General features: G+C 43.0%; 1 protein-coding gene across 3 annotated transcripts; it reads left to right on the top strand.

Annotated features, from left to right (window-relative positions):
- The first annotated feature begins 2,122 nt into the window (after positions 1-2,122).
- COQ3 (coenzyme Q3, methyltransferase) lies at positions 2,123-18,572 on the top strand. Of its 3 annotated transcripts, none has more exons than XM_059732240.1 (7): positions 2,123-2,260; positions 10,011-10,131; positions 10,840-10,992; positions 11,484-11,583; positions 13,433-13,675; positions 15,326-15,485; positions 16,838-18,572. In XM_059732240.1, exons 1-7 carry the CDS (start codon positions 2,170-2,172, stop codon positions 17,038-17,040), a joined length of 1,071 nt encoding a protein of 356 aa, XP_059588223.1. In that variant the 5' UTR covers positions 2,123-2,169; the 3' UTR covers positions 17,041-18,572. The 3 variants fall into 3 exon arrangements, with proteins under 3 accessions (XP_059588223.1, XP_019341933.1, XP_014466564.1); XM_019486388.2 differs by lacking the exon at positions 2,123-2,260 and adding an exon at positions 3,914-3,941; XM_014611078.3 differs by lacking the exon at positions 2,123-2,260 and adding an exon at positions 4,272-4,428.
- The last annotated feature ends 1,418 nt before the right edge of the window (positions 18,573-19,990 follow it).

The raw sequence follows: 19,990 nt of genomic DNA, 5'->3' as shown, positions 1-19,990 counted from the left end.
CTTTAGTTAGCTCCCCAAATGGTGACAGGTGTTCTGCATTCTGTTACAGTGAGGTGGTTTAAGTGTGATGTGGGATCCTTCTACTGGGGAGCTTGACTGGATAAAGAATGGGGTTTCCTTAAGGCAGGCCAGGCTGCAGCCTACTAGTGGGTCCCTCTGCCAATTGTGGGGGACTGGTAGAAGATAGAAAAAATCAGGTGTCCGGAAAGGATTCTAGTTCTGATTCTTCAAATTAAAGATCTAGGCTTGGAGATCAGGTACCATTGAGGGGAAGAGATCAGTTAAAATACCTGAGGGACTCCTAAATTTAGGGCCCTCTTATGTCTTTGAGTAGTTCCTATGTCTCACTACTATAAATGTGTTTCTCATCTTTCAGTAGCACTGTGGGGGATCCAGGAGAGATTTCACATGTAGCAAATGAGGTTGTAGAAAAAACAGATTCAGCTCACAGATTACTAACCGAGTTATCTGGAGCTGGCTGAGTCTGGGTTTCATTGTGATTACTGTCTGCCTTGATCATGTAAGTGCATAGGCAGACCTGATTTTGAGGAAAGCTAGATGATTTCTGGTGATACACTCCAAGCTTAACTGGCTCACATACATAAAAGATATCCCCTGCTTTACTCCCCTCTCCCAGTCTCCTGCTAAAGAAGCAGAGTCCAGCTGTTTGCTGATTATAAATATTTGCTTATTTTGATTTATATCTTCAGGTTTATCTCTATGTAAAAGAGCTAAGTGTGGCTGAAAGGTTTAATAAGACTTTAGCTCCCCAGTGCATGTACTGTGATTATTTTAACTAGCTACTGACATAGTGGAAGAAAAAAAATAATGCCCCTAATTGTATGAACACCCCTCCAATGATCAAAAAACCTTTTAAGAATATTGTTTCATAATCTTATGCTATTGGTTAACTATATTTCTTAGCTCTGGAAGTGCTTTACAATGTAAATTAATGATGGACAGGTTTTTTATTCAGTTGTTTAATGCTGATTCTAGTCTTACTTTCAGAGTAAAATGGTAGGTGAAGTACTTTGAGTGTGTGCTGTTCGGGGGAATTCCCAAAGTGCCTGAATTACTTAGAAGCACAAGTTGCTACTGTGCTCCTAAATTACCTGGGTCTAGATTTACAAACAAATTTAAGCAACTTTACTACCATTTTTGGTGGTTAACTCCAATATCTACATGTAGCTGAGATCATCAACACCTTCCTTAGCTGCTTCCTGGTCCTATATATGCCTACATTTCAAAATGTGGGAATGCACAGAACATCTGAAGTCATGATGCTGCTTGAACTGTAGTGGGATTTGGGAATCTCAAACTAGGCATCCTGTTTTACCAGCAGGGTCTAGTCCAGTAGGAATTCTCAGTGCCTACTGGATTAAGACTCGCACAAAAAATAACCCCAGATAAGGTGCCAGCTGGCATGCATGCATGGGGCTACCTAATAATTCAGGTAGTCATGGCATTTGCCTGGACTGCTGCCTTATCTGGAAGTGGGCCAGAACCCCGGTCTAGGACCCAGGAGCTCACCTAGTGACAAGGCTGTCAACAGACACGTTGCCCAGGAGCTGAAGTTGGGAGTCAGGACCCTCAACTGGGATGGGAGAAAGCCAGACTCCTAAATCCCGGCCCAAATGAATTATTTACACAAAAAGGATGAGCTTTACTCCAAATGAACCTGCAGCCTGGGTTTGTGCCCCTGTTCCACCTCCAGCAGAAAATCTGGAAACAGTCACTAGATTAAAATGAAGTCTCTGGGTGCGCCTACACATTCATTAACACGCCATAGTTACGATGCATCTAGTGCCTGTAATTACAGGTACTCAATGCGCTGTAACCAGTGCTACTGTCCCTTGGCCAGATGAACTGGGGTTGGGGTTTTTTGGTGACGCTGCTGCGCATTAGGCTGCATGTACTGCGCGTTAGCCCGGGCCTCGCGTGCCACGCCACGATGTGCGGTACGGCGACTGCTGCGCGCACGTGTCCTGCGGCCTAGGCCCGGGCTCTTGAACTCGCGCGGCCCCAGGCCGAGGGACCCACCGCCCCTTCCCGCCACACCTACGGAGCCGGCCGGGGCGCGCCAAGGGGTTGCTCCTGCCAGAGGCAGCGTCAGTTCCCGCGGCAGAGGCGGCTCCGCCCCGCTGAGCCGAGCGGGGCCGGGCCGGGGCGATGCGGGGTTGCGGCGCGCTGGGCCGGGCGCTGGCGGCGGGGGCCCGGGGCCCGGCCGGGGGAAGCGGCCCGCGGCGCGGCGCGGCGGCCGGTGAGTGGCGGGGCCTGCTCCGGGCGGGGGTGCAGGCCCGAGCGGGCCCGCGGCCGACCCCGGGCTGTCGGCCTCGCGTGCGTGGGCAGGGCGGGGCGGGGGCTGTGGCCCGAGAAGGAGCCGGCGATCCTCCCTGGAAGGCCTCGGCCTCGGCCCTTCGCTGATCCGGCCTCATGGCTACTGCTGCCGGGTTGCCCTCGAGCCTGGTGCTGGCCCCCCGGGCCCCTCTCAGGTGGGCGGCCACCAGTGCTGCGCCAAAGACGCGTCTGCCCAGGAACCTGCATCCTTACACCCACACGGCTATAGCCAGCAACTGCTCGGCAGGGAGCCGCGCGCCCTCTGTCCCCCTGCTCCAAGGACCCCTGCTGCACCGGGGAAGGTGCTTCGGCCTCCTCAGGGCTGCGTCAAACCGCTTGTCTGTGTTTAACCCTCCCCAAGTCGAGAGATTTGTTTCTGTGTGCGCCCAGAACTGCCTCGCAGGCCGAAGCCCAGCCGGGTCCGGAGACAAGACCTCTTTCAGGCCACGTCCCCGGAGGGGCCCGGTGCAGCGGGTGGTCGTGGAGCGTGCTGACAGGGGCACGCTTCCTTCTGAAGCACCCGGTGGTGTTGCTTCCTGTAATCTGCTGGTGAGGGCACTCGCCCTGTGCGTGGGATGCCCGGGTTATAGGGTCTTTGGCCTGAGAGGGTTTGAGCATGCTCGTGTTAGGCGGTAAGTTAGGTGTGGGCTCTTTCTGCTCCTCTGTTGCAGGGAAAAAAGTTTGTGGAAATAGGAAGTGAGATAACAAGAAGAAGTATGACTAGCGTAGGGCAGGGGTGCTGAACCCCACATACAGGCCACAGAGGCATATCATCCAGTTTACGGGCTAAGCTTCATTACGAGTGCTAAACTTAATGTGCCATAATTATGGCGCATTGATGAATTTGGTGGCAGGGGAGCAGCGGCAATGCTAATTGCCTCTTCCTTGATGCCAAACTTTCAAACCTGGGAACCCTGTGGGCTAGATCATGTGGCCCTGCATGCCAGAGCACACCAGTGTGTGGCCAGATTGGTAAGTGAGCAGTGTGGCCAGACCATGGTGGCACAGAGCTGGATTGGGATGGCACAGGATCCAGCCCATGGACAAACCCCACTGCACTCAATAGTTTGGTAGATGTTAGGGTCAGAAGGGACCTATTAGATCATCAAGTCCGACCCCCTGCCCTGGGGAGAAATGAGTGCTGGGGTCAGATGATCCCAGCCAGGTGTCTGTCCAATCTCCTTTTAAACACCTCCAAGGAAGGGGACAGCACCACCTCCTTTGGAAGCTTATTCCACATTTTGGCAACCCTCACTGTACAGAATTTATTCCTGATGTCCAATCTGAATTTGTTCTCTTCCAGTTTGTGGCCATTATTTCTAGTTATCCTGACAGGCACCCTGGTAAACATTGTATCCCCTATTTCTTGCTGCCGCCCCCATGAGTTTGTAGGTTGCCACAAGATCACCTCTCAGCCTCCTCTTGCGGAGCCTGAAAAGGTTCAGGTCTCCCAACTGGTCCACATAGAGTTTTTTCTGTAGGCCTTTAACCAAACGAGTGGCCTTCCTCTGAACCCTCTCCAGGCCATCCACATCCCTCCTGAAGTGCGGCGCCCAAAACTGGATGCAGTACTCCAGCTGCAGCCTGACCAATGCCGCATAGAGGTAAAGTATCACCTCCCTGGACCTGCTCGTGATGCACCTACTTATGCAAGAAAGAGTGCGGTTAGCTTTACTTATTACCTTATCACACTGGTGACTCACGTTCATTTTGGAGTCCACTACGACTCCGAGATCCCTTTCCGCAATTGGGCTACTTAGAGTGGTAGCTCCCAGGCTGTAGGAGTGTTGACGATTCTTTCTCCCCAGGTGCAACACATGACACTTATCCTTGTTAAACTGCATCCTATTCTGTTCGGCTCATTTCCCCAGCCTGTCCAAATCAGCCTGGATTCGCTCCCTGCCATCTACTTTGTGTACCTCCCCCCATAGTTTGGTGACATCAGCAAACTTGGACAGGGTGCTTTCTACTCCCTCGTCCAAGTCACTAACGAAGATATTGAACAGTACCAGGCCCAGGACAGAGCCTTGGGGGACTCCGCTGCCCACATTTCTCCAGGTAGAAACCGACCCATCCACCACCACTCTCTGGGTACGTCCCATAAGCCAGTTTTCTACCCAGCGGACTGTGTAATAATCTACATTGCAACTGTTTAGTTTATTTATAAGAATTAGGTGTGACACTGTGTCAAAGGCCTTTTTAAAATCTAAGTAAATAACATCTACCTCTATTCCTTCATCCAAGCATTTTGTGACCTGGTCATAAAATGAAACTAGGTTAGGCAGGATCTGCCTGCTATGAACCTGTGCTGATTGCCCCTTAGCATCATTTTACCCGCTGGTCCCCCACAACTGTGATCCTTAACAATTTTCTCAAAGGTCTTGCCAAGGATAGAGGTGAGACTAACCGGCCTATAGTTACTGGTTTGTCCTTGAAAATAGGGACCACATTGTCCCTTTTCCAATCCTCTGGGACCTGTCCTGGGTACCATGAGTGCTTGAACAGTTGTGCCAGTGGCTCCGCTATGACTGCAGATAATTCCCTAAGCACCCTAAGATGAAGATCATCAGGACCTGTTGACTTAAATACATTCAACCCTTCCGAGTACCCCTTTACTAGGTCAGCTCGAACAGTTGGTGGGTTGGTATCTATACTGGTCTTGCCTAAGGTCCCAATGGTATGCGTATTTGTATTTGTGTCCAGGAACATGGATGCAAAGAAATCATTTAGAAGCTCCGCTTTGGCTATCCTATCTGTTACCAGTTACCCCTGTTCATCCTGAAGGGGCCCTAAGTTACCCTGCACCTTCTTTTTGCTTCCTATGTACTTAAAGAATGACTTTTTATTATCCTTAACTTTTACTGCCAGCCTAAGCTCCATTTCTGCTTTGGCTTTCCTCACTGCTTCCCTGCAAGCTTGAGCCAAGCAGGTATTCTCCTTGGTGGCTAGTTGGGCCAGGAGGCTGGGCACAACTGGCCTATGGCCTTCTGATGCAGGATGGGGGTTTCTGGGTAAGGGAAGAGTCCATGGTTCTGGTCTCCTGCTTTAGGGTGTTTTTCTGTATTTTATATTCAGCATTCACTGGATGAAATGCAGAAATAGAGCCAACTCCATTAACTTCTCAGCATTTTTTAAAAGAAAAGCTTTACTCTGTGAAAGAATTATTTTAGGACTTTGTTTTAATTAAATAGAAGAATCTGCCCACCTCCCATAGTCGAGCACCAAGACTGGAGAGAGGTTCACTACATGCCCCTGTTCTCTACTGGCTAAGCAGGGATCCAGGTTTTCTGTTTGCCTCACAAAAATTCAGTAAAACTCAGATGTTCTCTTTTTAAGGAGAAAAAATGTGGGAAACAGTGGGTTTCCCTTTGCAGGCTGGCTCCCCACCACTGCATGCAGTCCAGGGGGACATGGGGGGCACATGCCCCCCAGATCTGTGGACAGGGAGGGGGTGGATGCAGGCTGTCTGCCGCAGGCTCAGGCTCCTTGCGCTGCTGCCCTCCCCTGGGGCCTCTGTGGCCCAGTGGGTGAGACCCAGCACAGCAGGGTAGAGCAGGAGAGGGAAGCTCAGTGCCACCACTGGAAGCCTCGCGCTGCCATGATGAGGCAGCCCCTGCCTGTCTGGCGGCAGCAGGGCCAGCAGCACAGAGTTGTACCCCTTGCTGCTGCCAGGTAGATGGGGTGCCTCGCCATGGCGACATTGGGCTCCCAGGGGTGGCACTGAGCTTCCACACCCTGTTCTGCCCTGCCAAGCTGGGTCCTGCCTGCTGGGCCTTGGAGACCCTGGGACAGGGCAACAGAGCAGGTAGCCCAATCCTGCAGTAGTAGGCAGGCCTCATCTGCCCTCCCCTGCCCACGGGCCCTGTGCTCCACTCTGCCTTAGTAGCTGCTACCTTCCATGAGCAGCAGCAGGGCCTTGGGTGCTGCTGGGGCAGGGGGCAGGGGCTGTGGACTCGGGTCTCTGGCCCCATAGCCTTGGCAGCTGGGGGCCCCCTCCAGCAGGGCTGGGGGCCGTGGATGGGGAGTGAGGGCACCAACAGATCCCAGGGGGCTGCGGGTGGGGAGTAAGGGGCACCAACAGGTCTAGTGGGCTGTGGGTGGGGGCGGTGAGGGGCACCAAGAAGGCTGTACTTCTGAAGTGCCTATCTTTTTCCATGCCGTGTTATAAGGAGCCTAACATTAGGTTCTGGATTCTGCTCTGGTAACCAGACAACTACAGACTAGGCACTACGGCTCCTGTTTTGTAGGAGCCAAAGTCCTTTATTGGATCCAGCTCTTAATATCTCAAACGTACTGATCAGTAAACAATATGTTTGAGCTCTTTTTATTTGTATTCTGTACTTCCAGTTTTGTGAAGGCACCCGAGTCTTTCATGTTCCCTTAGCTCTCATATTTTTTGTCACTTAATAGGTTTATCATAAATTATCTAAATTATAAATAGTTTCGTATTGAGATTCCCTCTTTCCTCTGTCCCTTCCTGCAGGGTCACTGGCAGGAGGCTGACTGCAATACAAACACTTAACCTAAATAATTTAGTGTTATCTGCAGCTTTTGTTACATCTCTAGCCTCACCCTTGTTTGCAGAATATTAGTAAATGTATTAAATGATGAAGAACCTACGAGACCTTGAGAGACCCAACTGTTAACCTTTTGCCATGATGAAGACTGATCATGTAACTCTATTCTTTACTCTGTGTCTTCTAGGCATTTCTTTTAATTCATGACCATGCTTCACTTTGCTAGCAGCTCAGTTACTTCATAGTTAAGTCCTGTCCGAACTCTTGGATGTATACCATCTGGAGTCTGGTGCCTCAACTAATTCATTTCTACCCAGGAGAACTTTTACAATCTTTTCTCTGATGCCTGATGAAGGGTGTCTGTGCCCAAAAGCTTGCAATTAAAAAAAAAATGTTTTTGCAAAAATCTTGTTGGTCTAATCAAAGATATCACTTGTACTGCAAGCCCTGATTGCTCAATTTTCAGTTGGCTCCAGTGCTTCTTCTGACACCTTGGTCTCTGAGAGGACATCATTTTTATTACCAGGAAATAGGGAAACACAGCTACTGGACTTTCTAACACCAGACTTCACCACAGAAGAAGCAAAAATATAATCTGAGGAATGTCTCTATTACTTCCTTAGTGTTTTGGAATACGATGCTGAAAATCATGGCCCAGCCTACCACTTCCTCCTCCATGTGCACCAACCTGAAAATGAGAGTGGACCTGTCCTGCTATTCACAAGCCTGCATTGGTGTGAGAGCAGTAGCAGGGGTTACTCCTTTAGGGCCCTTCATTGCCTCATTTTTGGGTTTGCTGCATGCAGAATTGGGAGCAGATGGAGGAGTGTTTGGTGGCACACTCAAGGATGGCATGGAAGTAGTATAGCCATACCCTGTGTTTGTCAGAAATGCTCTTGTATTACTCTCTTTAAACCCCTAGGACAGTGCTTCCCAAACTTTTCCTCAGCAGGACCCCATTTCCTCAGCATAGCCCCTCAGTCCCAAGCCACAGCTGCCCACCCCTGTGACCCCATCTGCTGATGTTGCAACCCCATTTGCGGTTGCAACCCACAGTTTGGGAACCGCTGCCCTAGGATCTAGCAGACCCTCTGATTCTTTTACTGACTGCCTGCTTCTATATATTTAAAGAATAGTAATTTGTTTGTTTGAACACTTTTAGCTATTTCCTGTTCAATTCCATGTTGGCTTTCTAATTTCCTTCTTATTTCTTGACTGTTGTAATCTGCCCTATGGTTTATTGGCTTCTTCATGTTAAGATTTCCAAATATTGAAGGATTTCTTTTTGTCTCGGACTTTGCCATATTGTTTTTTTTCCTTGTTTTTTTAGTGACCTTTTTGTTCATGTCTTCTGAGACTGTAAAGCTATGTGCCACCTTTAGGGATGTTTTCACTTTCTTTACCCTTAACTCTTTTTCCTTTTAATTAACCTAATTTTGAAGATCAGTTTTTAAAGGTTAATGTCATTATAACACCTTTTGGTGTCCTACCTGCCTTTGGATGTTGAACGTAATGATATTGCAGTTACTCTTACTTAGTGATTCGGCTACTGTTACTTCTCAAAATAGCTCATGTGTTACTTACAGCTAAGTCAAGAATAGCTCTCTTCTTATTGACTTTAGAACTAGCTGTTCCAAGAATTAATTCATTAACATTTAGAGAAAATTTCTCTTAACTCTGCTTTGCTGTGCCATTTCACCAGTTTGTAGATGGGTGGTTGAAGTTCCTCTATTACTGTCTTCCTGGGTTTTGCTGCCTTTTTGCTTTGCTGAATGCTGTGTGTTCATTTACTTCTATCAGTTCAGAGGCAGCTTAGTTTCGGTAATATCTGGTATTCCTGCAGATTGGGATTTGTATCCAGATAGATTCAGCTATATAGTCCCCGATGCTCAATTTTTTTTCTCCCTGTAGAATCCTCTTCACTCTTCTCTCCTGTATAGCTAATAACCACCTATTGCAGTATGGCACTGATTTTTGTCATTCTCTCAAGTTTCTGTAATGCATGTCAAGACCCTTATCAATTGCTAAGAAGTCTAATGACCCTATTTTTGCTTTTAAATTACTTTTATTTGTGTATGAATATTAACAGTTTTTTTATTTTTGAGTTTTCATTTTACTCTGTAATTCAAGACCCTGATTTTATAGCAATTTTTATTGCTCTCGTTCCTGTTTTAGTTCAGTTATATTTGTATCGATTAGCAGACAGGATGCAAAAATAATACTTCTGTGATTGTCATTACCAATAATGCGCCTCAGATTATCCTGCAATTTAAAAAATATATTTACTGTTTGCTTCTCATTTTCATACTTGTTCTTCCCCCCATTAGAAAACTGGTCCTCTATGTTGTGGAAGGACATAAAATGTGCTAACAGTTTGACTATGGAGTTTCTGTTTCATTCATTTCTACTGCATATATATATATTTTTAACTGAGTGAATCCCCACATAGAGAGAGAGAGAGAGATTGATTTAAGGACGTTTTTGAACAATTTTATACCTGTCTGTAAAACTAAATTCAAATCCCGGCCCCTACCTTAAGGGTGGGTGGAGGTTTAGAGGTGTGATGTGACTCTGACCTGCTGTGCTGGGCTTGGGGTTTGAGAATTTGGCAGGAGGATGGGTGGTCGTACTAATGGCCACCACTCCCCCACTGCTAAATTTCTGGATGTTGAGAACCCCACGGACCAGGTAGGATGGCTCTGTAGGCTACATTTGGCCCATGGGCCGGAGGTTGAGCACCCCAATCTAAATAAAACAGATTACAAATGTGGACTGATGAGAATCAAAAATCCCATGGGAACTATGGGATTTCTGGTGACATGGCATTGATTAAAACCCCTGAGGATATGTATGGTAGTGGGAGGAGTTTTGAGTGCATTGGAAAATTTGGGGGCAGGCAGCAGAGGGAAGCAGCCAGTACTAAAGTGATCTGGTGAATTTTGGTCATGGGTTACTGCCAGGAAAGTATTTATTTTCCTCTTATTCCATGCCCCTTTTGCCCCTCCCTCCCACTCCTTATCCCCGACTCCTTCTCTGCAAGCTGGCTGGAAAAAAAATCTGTGGCATTTTAACCATTTTGACAAGTTGTATCTGTTTTACTTTTGGATCATCATAAAGGTATTGACTTTCACTTGATTGATTTTCTAATTTATGCAGTTCACCAATTTGGCCAGTCATCTGAGATGCACTCATGGGTGCTATGTGAAAACTATAATTGGAAAACACGCCTGCAATCCAGTAGTACATTTGGCTGTCTCTCTGAAATGAAAAATGGCATGTAAGTATAGTATACTAGAATTATGTAAAACAATGAGTGTAATTTACCGAGGAAAAATGAATACCATATTTTCTCACATACAGCATGCACCTCTTCTCCAAAAATTGCTGCTGGAAATTGGATTGTGCATTAAATGTGAGAAATAGGATAAGATGGGGTTCTGCTGCTTACTGGGTGAAACTGAATATAAAGTCTACACAATTCACCAGGAGCAGAGCAATGAGCCAGCTAAGCTCCCTAGCTGCTGCTAATCAAGTACTCGCTACAAGGAAAAATCTCTTTCTTAATTCTGTCTTTCAAAAAGGTGTGTTATGTTGTGTGTTATGTTGTATGTGAGAAAATATGGTATGTTGACGTGTCATGACAATTTGACAATCTGATAAATGAGGTCACTGATGAGACAGGCTTTTCAGGTTTCTTGCTGTTGCCTTATTAAAATTGCCTTACAGACCTTTAATCTATTTTACAGACTGAATTATTACTACATTGCATACAGTTAAAATATTTTTAAAAATATGAGAAAATTAAGGAGAGAGACTTTAAATTTTTGGCAGTGGAATTTAAATGAATAAAGGTAACTTTATCTGATTTTTTGTTTCTTTCACTCGTAAACGATATTTCTTACACTTTTAATCCAGCTTTTAATTTTTTTATGTTGGTGCCTGGTGTATCAGGGTTGGTTGCATGACTTTTGGCTCTTTTTTGCAGGTCTGCTGCAAGGCGACTATTCAGTGCTTCACACACAACAGTGGACCCAAAGGAAGTGAAAAAATTCCAGCTTTTGGCACACAAGTGGTGGGATGAACAAGGAGAATATGCACCTCTTCATTCTATGAATGACATTAGAGTGCCATTTGTTAGGTACAGTTTGAAAATATTTAAACTTTTTTATGTTTTCCCCAAGCCATCCTCTAAGACAGTGATTCTCAGCCAGGGTGCCACAGCACTGTAGGGTGCCTTCAGATCTTTTCAAGGGCACCCTGGGTTGCCATGCAATGTTAGTACTGTTAGGTGTACAAATATGATTCACAAGAAAAACTCAGAGATTTCAAATGAGAATCCACAGTGTTAAGAACATTCTGATCTGTGGTCTAGCTGAGTTCTTTGCAACAGAAGAGCTCCCCTATTATTTCTCTATAGTCAAAAAATGAGTGAAACAAAGAGCTAGCATTTTCCAGGGGGTGCCTCAAGTCTAATAAGGGATATCTCAAATCTAAAAAGGTTGAGAACCACTGCTCTAGGAAATGTAAAAGAGTTAAAGATGAGGCATGCCTTGGTTTGGCTATTTAGACATCTTTAAAACAATTATCTCAAACCCACTTGTATCTTTGTGCATGTACACTTTATTTCAGGGATACTTTATTGAACCTGAGTAGTGATCATCAGCTGGGAAGTCCTTTGTCTGGCATAAAGATCCTAGATGTTGGCTGTGGCGGAGGATTATTAAGTGAAGTAAGAGAGTTTGTTCTTGTTTCTCTTCTTAAGGAGCTTATGAAGATTTTGAAGTTTGATTTGTTTAACTTGTAAATGCTGGGGGTGAAGGATTTCCTCCCTTTTCTACAGTACTGGTGTCTTAATTACTGAATGTTGTAGAGTACGATACATATAGGCTGTGGCTTGTTATACAGCTGTGCTCCATTTGAGACCTTAAGGTCATCCATATAAATAGGTCCCTCAAATACCTCACAAACAGAAGAATAGCATACTTCTTTTCAAGAATGGCTTTGGAAAGTTATGACGACATGGTTTGGAGATTTATTAATGACCATTCTTGTTAATAAAGTGTCAATCCAGTAGATTCCATTATCAATCTATTTTTGGATTCACAGTGATTTTTAAAAATTTGCTTTTTTGTCTTAAATTTTTATACCGGGGTAAAATCCTCATCTGTCCCTTTACCCTGTATAAAACAAGGACACAAAGCAGCCTAAAGAGGCCCTGAAAGCTTTGTAGGCAGTAGAGAGATTATCCTGGTGCACCTTGTGGAAGACAGATGACATTAAGGTTGTTTCTTGAGGATCCCTTTGTGAATCTGGGGACAGGAAGTATGTTGAGAGCAGGAGTTCAGCACTCAGGTTCTGGGTGCTGCTGTGGTCAATAGGGGCAGTGCTGGGTAGCTGCTCTAATTTACACAGGTCCTCAGCTCTGTGTAAGTTGTTTTTGGAGTGTCTCCAGCCAGTAGGACACCCCAGGATCAGGAAGCCTCAGGGTTGATTTTCTAAGCTCATTGAGGTATAGAATAGAATATCACTGTAGGTCTCTGTCCAAAGGTGATACCTTCCTCCTTCTCCCTACTCCTCAAGCCTTTCCTAGTGGGTTGAACAATCCTTTAGTCATGATAGAAGAAGAAAACTCATCCTTTCTCTGCTATCAAACAGTTTTTATTTCCCACCCTCCACCAAAAGAAGACACAAACCAGATGCAACAAAAACTACATTAGAACCATGGAATTACCTTAATCTTTGCCTTGTCTGGGAAATATTAAAATAATGTGACTTGATTCAAAAAAGTTGCGACTGCCGTGCAGTACACAGGAGCATTAAATTGCAGGTGCACACTTAAAATGCATGCATTGTGCATCAGATATTTTTTTTAATTTCCAAATTCCCCTGGTGAACAAGTATAGATAAGGTAATGTCAGTGCATAATGGCAAACCCAGTGGTGCTTGTAACTTTCACAGAGGGAATAACTAATGAATTTAAGGTTGTAAGAATACAAATTTGGTCCTGTACAGCCTGTTTCAGTTTCAAAAGAGGTGATAATGATGGTGTTAACTTAAGTAAGATGACACTGGAGAAACTTCAATGACATCCAAGATTTTCACTATCCTAGTAAACATTGGTGTGTTCAGTTTTCAGTACTGAACAGGCTTCATAGATAGCCATGTATCAAATAGCCATTAAAAAGATATGTGGATTTACCATTACAGATAAATGTAGAGGAAAAGAATGACCACATGTATTCTCTCTGTTTGGTTTTCTCGTATCATTAAAGAGGAGAAAAATGTCTACTGGGGCAGCAAAGTGGGCAAAGAACAATTATTCTAAGAACATTAAAAACAGACTAAAATTTTTCCAGTGGAATTCATCATGTTGGAAAAGTGGAAAATCTAAATTCTTTGTTGTGTATTATCTTCAAGAGATCTTTCAAACAGTGCTGTAGGATCAGAACCCATTCTCATGGCTATTTGTCTCATTCTTCTAATGATGCTTTTTGCAAGCAAATTTATTTCTGCTAGTTTATGTAGGACTTACATAAATTGTTTTCAAGCTGAGAATAAACAGTGCTCCATATCATTAGCCTCTAGGTAGACTGGGAGCTTCGGTTACTGGAATAGATCCTCTGGAAGACAACATTAGAACAGCTGAACAGCACAAATCATTTGATCCAGATCTAGACAAGAGAATACAATACAAATCTTGTTCATTGGAGGAGATTGCAGAAGAGTCTACAGAAACCTTTGATGTAATCGTAGCTTCTGAAGTAGTGGAGCATGTGGCTGACCTAGAAACATTTATCTCATGCTGCTATCAAGTGTTAAAAGTAAGCGGGTTCTTTGTTTTCATTTAAGAGGTGTTATTCACCCTTAATATTAAGATTTTTGTTTAAAAAGAAATGAAAGAGGTTACAGAGACACCTGAGAAGCCTTAATGATACCATCACATAATACTGCAGAATTACCAGGATGTCCAATACAATGTGCATAGGGCCATACAGAGTCAAATATGAAAGAAATTTTCTGTAGCCTGATGGAAGAGGATTTGACAGGTATGTTGATGGTATCTAAAGATATGAATTGAATCTAAATTCTTTTTTCATGCAATTTTATTCTGACTCTAGCATTAAATCAACATGTATTCCTTGATTGCTTTTAAAGAGGGTAATTTATATTTAATACTCAAATTTTGTTTCTTCTTCTATATTAACCAGAAACAAGTATATAAGGATGTTTGTTCTAGTGTGCTAACTGGGGCTCTCCTTTATTTCACTGACTCATCTTCTTCCTCATAAGAAGGAACATAATTTATTTGAACAGGAAACTTTTGAGGGAACGACAACTTTTGTTATTTTACTTCTGCCAACAAGTTCTTTTCCTGTAGTGCACAAGATCTCTAAACATTTTTTGCTTTGTTTTGTTTGTTTTTTGAAGCTATTTGCATTGGCTCATTAAAAACATCTTTGCTTCATTGATTCCCTGTAGCAGAGTTATCTTGCAAATTATGCTGCTGTAAGTACTGAAAAATTGCTGGATATCTTGCTGTCTTGGCTGGATTCCAAAATGGGGAATTACCTTCTATGTACCAAAAAGACATTCTGTAGTTTCCTTGAAGTTAATTTCTACTTTTTGTCCAACTTAGCTTGTCTACACAAGATGTTTACTGTGGAGCTACCTAATTAGCTCAGCAGTAAAAAATTCAGCATCTTCACATGAGACCCTATTAGGCCACATGAAATTAATAAACTCCGCTGCAGGATAGGACCTGTAAACACAAGTCCTATCCTGCTGTGAAGTTTTTTCTTGTGCAACAATGCATGTGTAGATGCTGACAGGGCTGGGTGGGGCACAAGGGTGCTTCAGTATGGTGGGCTGCCTGTCAGCCAGCCCCTCCGCAGCACTTTGAGCCAAATTGGAACAGCCCTGGGTTGGAACATGTTGTCTACATATTAAATATTAAGTTGTACTTCTAAAAACCTGGGTTTACCTCTGTGCTATACCCATGACCACTATTGAGAAGCATGTACTGCCCATTCACTCCCATTTGGCATGTGCCAAATTGTAGCCTTAAAGCATCTTTGAGCATATGCCTAACACCTCTCTGCCTCATGTACACTTCTTGGTGCATGCTGATGGCTGCTCTGAGGCACTGACACTGCCCCATTTGTGCGATTTGGCACATGCCAAGAGCATTTGAGCAAGTGCGAGGTGCTTCTCAGTGGTGGTGGTAAGTATGGCTGAGAGATGATATAAAGAGGCCCTCAGTAGCTACAGAAAACGTCACCAGATCCTGATTTCTCTATCACCTACAACTTTTTACTAAGTCATAAAACATGCCCCAACATGAGAATAGCTCTGGTTCTTTCAACCCTCAGTTTTTGGATGGACAGATTCTGCGTCAGCAATTTGAAATGATTAATCTTGGGCTTTTTTCTCAATTAAGTTCACTGATGAGTATGTTGTTCTTTTCCTATTAGCCTGAAGGCTCACTATTCATCACTACACTCAGCAAAACGCAGTTGTCCTATGTCCTGGGGATAGTAGTCGCAGAAAAAATAATGGGCATTGTGCCAGATGGTACTCACAACTGGGAGAAGTTTATTACACCTGAAGAGTTGGAGTGCCTGTTAGAATCAAGTAAGTGTCAGAAACATATTGCAGGTATACTGCAAGTGTTACTGTTGATAATGGCAGTTAGCTGGGAGCTGTATAGCCAAACATGTTTAGTAATGCAAATAGAACTTTTCCACATCTAGGTTATCAGTTCATTTTTGGCCATGGTTATGCATAGTTTAAAGCTTGTTCACACCTGATAGCTTCTCAGCCAGCTATACATAATTAAATGGGTCTTGTTCAGTGACAACAGTAGATAAAATAATTATCACGACAAGGCCCCTTTTTATGGTCTAAGTAAAGAGGCAAAGAAATTTGCATCCTGTTGTGTTTCTTAGAGATGTTTCCTGTAAATCAGGATTGAGACGTTTAATCTGTCAGCATTCAGAAGCCACACTGTTGCTTCACTGAATGACACCTTTGTGTAAGCAGAGGGATTTTCATCTGTGTGACTCACTCACAACACCTGTTATTAGCCTTGCATTCATTACAAGTCTTCACTTAAAAGAAGTCTGAAGCAGACAGCTTGATTTTTAAGTAAAGCTTGAAAGAGTACATCATCATGGTCAGATCAAACCCACTCCAGTTGTTCCAATAATTAGTTTAAAATATTCTGTACTGAGGTGTTGGAATTTTTATTTTGTTTCTTTCTGCCAGCCACTTTTTCTCTATAGATAATTTGAAGTGCATGGTGGTGTGTGGGGCTTTCTTTTTGTCTAGTTTCTTTTGGTTTTTTTAAACTCACATGAATCTTGCTGTAAACAAGGTAATGCATGAACTTGGCTCTATTCTGTATAGGTTTTTCTGCTTTCATCTGTGTAGTACCTGAATGTCTCCTCATAATGCCTTAAGCAACATGACTGTGTCACATTTGTTCTCTCATCCTTTCCCCAAGGAAAGCAGCATGTGTCATGGAATGTCTTATTGTGATAAGGTTTTTAAGTGTTTTATTTTGTCTTCTATTACAAATTGTGTTGGGATGACATAGCAGCAGACAGTGAGTCAGAGAGAGGAGGATGGGATCGTTGCATTACTTTTATTCATTAGATTTATATGCTGCCCTCCCCAAGAAGGCTTAGGACACTTGCAGTAAAAGGTAAAAACAATCTACTGGTGGTGAAACAACAGCAGACCTAAGAGGTGGTCTCTCAGATTCCTTGATCTAAATTCTTTTTTGCCGCCTCTTTTTTTTTTTTAAATTTAAAGGCGAACCTTTTTCATATACTTAAATCAGACTGTTGGTTTGGGAGCGACCAATTTCTGAAATATTTGGCCAATTATGTAGCCTCCCAGTTGTACAGTAGTGTTGCTCTAAACAAGTGCACTTTCTTGTACTGAACTTAGTTTTGAATCTGATATATATGTATTTTTTATAGATGGCTTTTTAGTCAAGGCAGTGAATGGAATGTTGTACAACCCCTTCTCAGGGTCCTGGAGTTGGATTGAAAGTACTAGCATTAACTATGCATTGCATGCCATGAAATCTAAGGCACAAGAACAGTCAAGTTCAAGAGAGCCACCTTCAGAGGCAGAAGAGGAGCAGCACCCAGCTAGAGCTAATACCAGGACAGCTGTCTAAAGCACTTGCTGGTAAAGCCTACAGTGGGAAGATTTGCATAGACATCTGTAATAAAACTATCTGGAACAACACATCTACTTGTCTGCATTACTTGTAGTTAAGCTGGTTTTTGCCAGTGTGTTTCAGAACAATTTTTCATTATCTCAGAAATCACATGGATTTTAAAATGAACAAAAATCTTAGAAAAGATTTGTTTTCTAGGGAAAAAAAATGCAAACCTACCAGTATTTGTTACAGGGCTCATACATGTGATGGTTATTAGAGTCCTTTCTCAAAAAGTTGAGAGGCTAAAGAATAACAGCTCACTGCTGGATTCTGTTTGGAGTGGCTTTTTAAAATGCAATGCTGAAGTGTGGTAACTAGAATATTTATAATAAAAATGTTTAAGTCACTCAAGTATACTGCTCTAAGACTTGTGGCTAAGTGTGAACAATTTAAAGAACCAAAAAAGCAACTTTTCTGATTGTGATCCCATAAGAAGTGTAAGGACAGGTGACTCCTTTGTGCTATAGATGAGCCTTCTATGGCTAGTTGTGCTAGTTCTGCAGGTAGTCAAACCACACTTAAGAATTTGGTCTCTTATTGTCGATCCTTTGCATGTCACAAAAGTGGAAGCTGTCATCAGCATTTCTAGCAAAAAATGTATCATGACCTGTCATGGGCCAGAGTCAGTTTGGTCATACCTGTGCTCCACTTAATGGTTGCAAGGAAGTTGGTGACCTGGATGCTAGGGCCTCCTTAGTCTGAAGGGATTCAGACCCACATCTCTGAACTCACCAGGGAGTTCCCTATGGACCATATACATATAGAATAGTTGGGAGAAAGTGAACTGTCCACTTGTCTTGCTGAAGCCAGGCCGCTGTGCAACCAAGAATTCAAGAGTCATGGCACAGAAAGAGAAGGAGGCATCATTGATTTTTAAAATGACTTGGCGCTGTGTATACTGATGACCTGAATGGGTGCATCCAGATGAGCATGCATGTGCCTCTTGCCCCATCTAAAAGGGGTTTGAGACGGGGCAAGAGGCACATGTGGGAATGAAAAAATGTTCCCTGCACTACAAACTTGCAGCGTGGGGAGAAAATTAGACCCCTGGATATTCACTTGCATGGTCAAACTACAGTCTTGCTGCCCAAAATGAATTTAGGCACCCAGGGCATTTTCTAACTGATAGAACTACATTTGGGATCACTCTTTGAAACTGTAGCAGAATTTAAGCCTAAATGGAATTTAAGGGCCATCTACAAAACCAGTCTAGACTTGCACTGGAAATTTAAGTCGTATTCATTGCCACAGTCTCTCATCTAACCTACAGTCCTGATGGAATGTATGCAGAGTGCTGATCTATTCTGAAATGCAATTTTCTAAATAAAATGATATTGCACAAGACTGTTTTCCTGTCTGTTTACAAGTAAAAAGAAAAATAATTGTTTTCCTGTCGACTTGGAAACTCAGGACACTTCCTACGCCACATCATCTGTTGTTAACTTTATATATAATTCATAAATAGTCTATTAAACTTTTCTAATGATTATTGTTTCAAGCCTGTAACTTTATTTTATCTGTTGCATCTGTCTCTTTAAGATACCTGGTTTTGACTTAAAGTCTGTGTCTACCATTCTGTGCTCTTAAGTGCTTCAGCCTAACCAAATGGATGGCCATAAAGACGAGACCATACCTACCAAGTCATAAATGTTGGTCTGTATACCTGGCCTATCTCCATCACCGTTTACTATCCAGTGAGGATTTGTTACCTGTGAGAGTTATCAGATTTTCTTCAATAGTGAATTTTCTTAAGAAAATAGATATTGAATAGCATTGGGTCAAAGATGCATTCCCAAGGAAGCCCACAGGCAACCCCTTTGTGGGATGATAGTTCTCTAAAAATAAACTGTAAATGGAGATTTATCGGGTAATATAGCACTAATCTAGGTGATGTCTCAGAATGGAGCAGCTGATATTATTCTAAGATGTTAATTAAATATGCTTGTATAGCCACTTGTAACCAGTCACTTGTCACATTCTCTTTTCCTTCCCTTTCCTTCTATTACTTGTTAGCAACTTATGTTTCCCTTTAAACTTAGAAGTTGTCAGGTATCTAGAGACAGGGCTGTATCTTAGCGATGTTGGCTCCTTTTGTACTAGGTGCAGTATAATGATCCTGATTATGTCTGTGTACATCCCAGTGACAGAAGCAACAAAACTTACTTTTGTTACCACCACTGACTACAGAAGGACAAAATTGGTTCTTTTTTCTGGTGTAAGCTTACATCCATGGATTTTATGGCAAAACTTTCGTTTTCTGCTTTTAAAATCAATTAAAAATCCTCTGAAAGGTGCTAAATGAGTGTGAAATACTAGGTTGCTTTTCAGAAGAATGGCAGCCTTCTTCAAGAATAAGAAGTTATGATAGAAGCTGGATTATTCAATAGATTGTTTTGCCAAGAAATAATTCCATGTAAGGATTTTCCAAATATTAACTCTATGTTGGATATGTGCATAGCACTCTGTAGGCAAAACAGGAACCCTCCTAACTGGGGAGGAGGAAAAAGGGGATTGGTCAAATTTTGAGTTTACTGATGTTCCTGTTGCTCATACAAGATTAATATCCTATATTCTGGATGTTTGAGTAGCAGTGTTATAACAAGAGATGAGGATTTTCTGTAATCTCTTACTGGACCGACTGTATAGTTAAAAAAGCGGTTGGACAAGCTTTTGGGTATCAACTGACCTTTCTCAGTGTTAAGAGACAATCCAAAAAGCTCCACTATTACTACTCAAGATACTAGAGTGTTGTGGAATGGCTTAGAAACATGTAGAAATTTATTTGTAAACAGTGGAATAGATAGGTTCTCTGTATAAGTTTTCCTTATTTGAGACACTGAATACATGAAGAGTTTCCAGAAAGTTCATTTATAAAAGTATGTACTGTGGCAAAGTACAGAAACCA

Source organism: Alligator mississippiensis, chromosome 1 (assembly GCF_030867095.1).
Source record: "Alligator mississippiensis isolate rAllMis1 chromosome 1, rAllMis1, whole genome shotgun sequence".
Lineage (NCBI taxonomy): Eukaryota > Metazoa > Chordata > Crocodylia > Alligatoridae > Alligator > Alligator mississippiensis.
Note: the sequence above shows the minus strand (reverse complement) of the source record. Positions and strands in the feature narration are given on the sequence as shown.

Bases quoted from the DNA above. Each gene is read 5' to 3' on its own strand.
- COQ3 (XM_059732240.1), top strand. From the start codon at position 2,170: ATGCGGGGTTGCGGCGCGCTGGGCCGGGCGCTGGCGGCGGGGGCCCGG. The intron at 2,261-10,010 runs GTGAGTGGCGGG...TAATTTATGCAG, and splicing joins GCGGCGCGGCGCGGCGGCCG to TTCACCAATTTGGCCAGTCA. The intron at 13,676-15,325 runs GTAAGCGGGTTC...TTTTCCTATTAG, and splicing joins GCTGCTATCAAGTGTTAAAA to CCTGAAGGCTCACTATTCAT.